The sequence below is a fragment of the Colossoma macropomum genome, unplaced genomic scaffold (genome assembly GCF_904425465.1).
Source record: "Colossoma macropomum unplaced genomic scaffold, Colossoma_macropomum, whole genome shotgun sequence".
NCBI classification, from domain to species: Eukaryota; Metazoa; Chordata; class Actinopteri; order Characiformes; family Serrasalmidae; genus Colossoma; species Colossoma macropomum.
Genome location: NW_023494802.1, coordinates 39,069,534 through 39,072,033, shown reverse-complemented (window position 1 = coordinate 39,072,033; position 2,500 = coordinate 39,069,534). Strand labels below are relative to the sequence as shown.

Below are 2,500 nucleotides of genomic sequence, written 5' to 3'. Positions count from 1 at the left end.
GAGAGAGAGGGAGAGGGAGAGAGAGAGGGAGAGAGAGAGAGAGAGAGAGAGAGAGGGAGGGAGGGAGAGAGAGAGGGAGAGAGAGAGGGAGAGAGAGAGAGGGAGAGAGAGAGAGAGAGAGAGACTTGGTCATGTAGGTATATGTAACTGATCATGAAGCCAGGTATCATTAGAATAAATGCGAATAAATAAATATATAAATAAATAAATAAATGTATTTATAAATGAATGAATTAAATATAAAAACGTCTTTGTTCCAGAATAATGCAGTGCTTATCCTGTGAGCTAGTCTGAAGAACCATGTTTGGTTCCAGCCACATTTACTAACCTCCATCAGCAGCTCCTGATTCACCATAATGAAGTATTGATTAGACAGAGCAGGTATTGACTGGTAACTATAGTAACACTGATCTTCCTCGAGGAGAGGGCAGGAAACGGTTAAACACACTGACACACAGAAACCCACTGCTGACTGTGTTAAAGTTCTCTCAGGGCTTTCCTCAGGAAAGAAACACTTAAAGCTCAGATAACCAGCTTTTTAATATTCTCAGGTGCCTAAAGCAGTCCTGAGAGAGAAGCGCTGCTACCTGAGTGTGTACAGTATGAGGGGAGTGTGTTACCTGCGTGACAGGTGTGTGTGCAGGTGTGGATCCTGCAGGGCAGCGTGCGGCCGCAGGTTTTACCGCAGTTCCAGCCTTTATTACTGCAGCGCCGAGGAACCGGAGCCGCTTTCCCACACAGACACGACACGCTCACCATCTTCGGACACGGGGGACACGGGCCTGAAACACACACGCACACACACGCGCACACAGATCCACCTCAGCTGATCCAAACCAGAACCAGTTTACCTGGAGAAGAAACTTGAGGACCCAAAATCACACAATATGAAACAAAGAGCCTATCAGGGCCCCTCAGGTGTCTCTGGAGTCTCTAGAACCAAGTTTTATTCACTGATGAACGCTCTGCTACACTGTGTGGTCAAGATGGATGGAGTTCTGGACGTTGGTGAATGGCCACTCTGCTTCAACAAGACTGCAACATCAGCTAGGAGGTGGCGGAGTGATGATCTGGGCCGCAGTAGTGGACTGAGAGACGGCAGGTCCCTTTAGGGTGTTAAAATGACCTCTGAAAGATATGTGGAGCTCCTGACCGACCACATGTATGTCCATAAATAATGTATGGTAGTACATAAGTCCATATAGAGTATATGGTACTATATAAGGACTTAAGTTAAACGGATGAGCGAGTTCTTAAAGTCCGCTCAAAGAATATATCCATATGTAACTTGATCGGTAAATATCATTTTTGATTTAACTTGTTTTTATTTTCTGAAAAATGATCTGTGCAGGCAGCAAATATGACAGACTTCTGTTTGAAATGATATGAATTTCATTATTGAATGTTCTTAAAAACTGCATTCTGCATCATAATTAGGGTTCTTGTCAAAATATCAATAATACTGCCAGATTCAGTACTTCCACTTGTACTAACATCCACATTATGATATTGTTGAGGATAAGAAAAAAATCTTAAACATACTGAGTGTTTATGAAAAACAAACAAAATCGGCACGTGCAGAATAATCTGGAACATTGTGTGTTACTGCTGTACACTTCACATATATGACGTGAAATATTACTTATGGACGCTAATAAATACGATGCATATATTAGGACACACAGGCACTTACACACACTTATACACTATATCGCCAAAAGTATTCGCTCGTCTGGCTTCACACGCATATGAACTTGAGTGACATCCAATTCTTAATCCATAGGCTTTAATATGATGTCGGCCCACCCTTTGCAGCTATAACAGCTTCAGCTCTTCTGGGAAGGCTTCCCACAAGGGTTAGGAGTGTTTATGGGAATTTTTGACCATTCATCCAGAAGAGCATTTGTGAGGTCAGACACTGATGTTGGACGAGAAGGCCTGGCTCACAGTCTCCACTCTAATTCATCCCAAAGGTGTTCTATCAGGTTGAGGTCAGGACTCTGTGCAGGCCAGTCAAGTTCTTCCACACCAAACTCGCTCATCCATGTCTTTATGGAGCTGCTTTGTGCTCTGGTGCGCAGTCATGTTGGAACAGGAAGCAACTGCCAAACCCAGACTCGTCCATCGGATTGCCAGACGGAGAAGTATGATTGGTCACTCCAGAGAACACGTCTCCACTGCTCTAGAGTCCAGTGGCGGTGCTTTACACCACTGCATTCGACGCTTTGCATTGCACTTGGTGATGTAAGGCTTGGATGCAGCTGCTCGGCCATGGAAACCCATTCCATGAAGCTCTCTATGCTGTTCTTGAGCTGATCTGAAGGCCACATGAAGTTTGGAGGTCTGTAGCGATTGACTCTGCAGAAAGTTGGTGACCTCTGCGCACTATGCGTTCCCGATCGCTTCCACTTTGTTATAATACCACTTACAGTTGACTATGGAATATTTAGTAGTGAGGAAATTTCACGACTGGACTTGTTGCACAGGTGTCATCCTATCA

At 44.3% G+C, this 2,500-nt stretch overlaps 1 protein-coding gene across 1 annotated transcript in view; it reads right to left on the bottom strand.

Moving 5' to 3' along the window:
• The window catches only part of LOC118822194 (NF-X1-type zinc finger protein NFXL1-like), a 28,258-nt gene that overhangs the window by 15,265 nt on the left and 10,493 nt on the right, over positions 1 to 2,500 (bottom strand). The window contains exon 7 of the mRNA XM_036591114.1: positions 621 to 782. Coding sequence (XP_036447007.1) covers positions 621 to 782 — 162 coding nt within the window. The remainder of the gene's footprint in view (positions 1 to 620; positions 783 to 2,500) is intronic.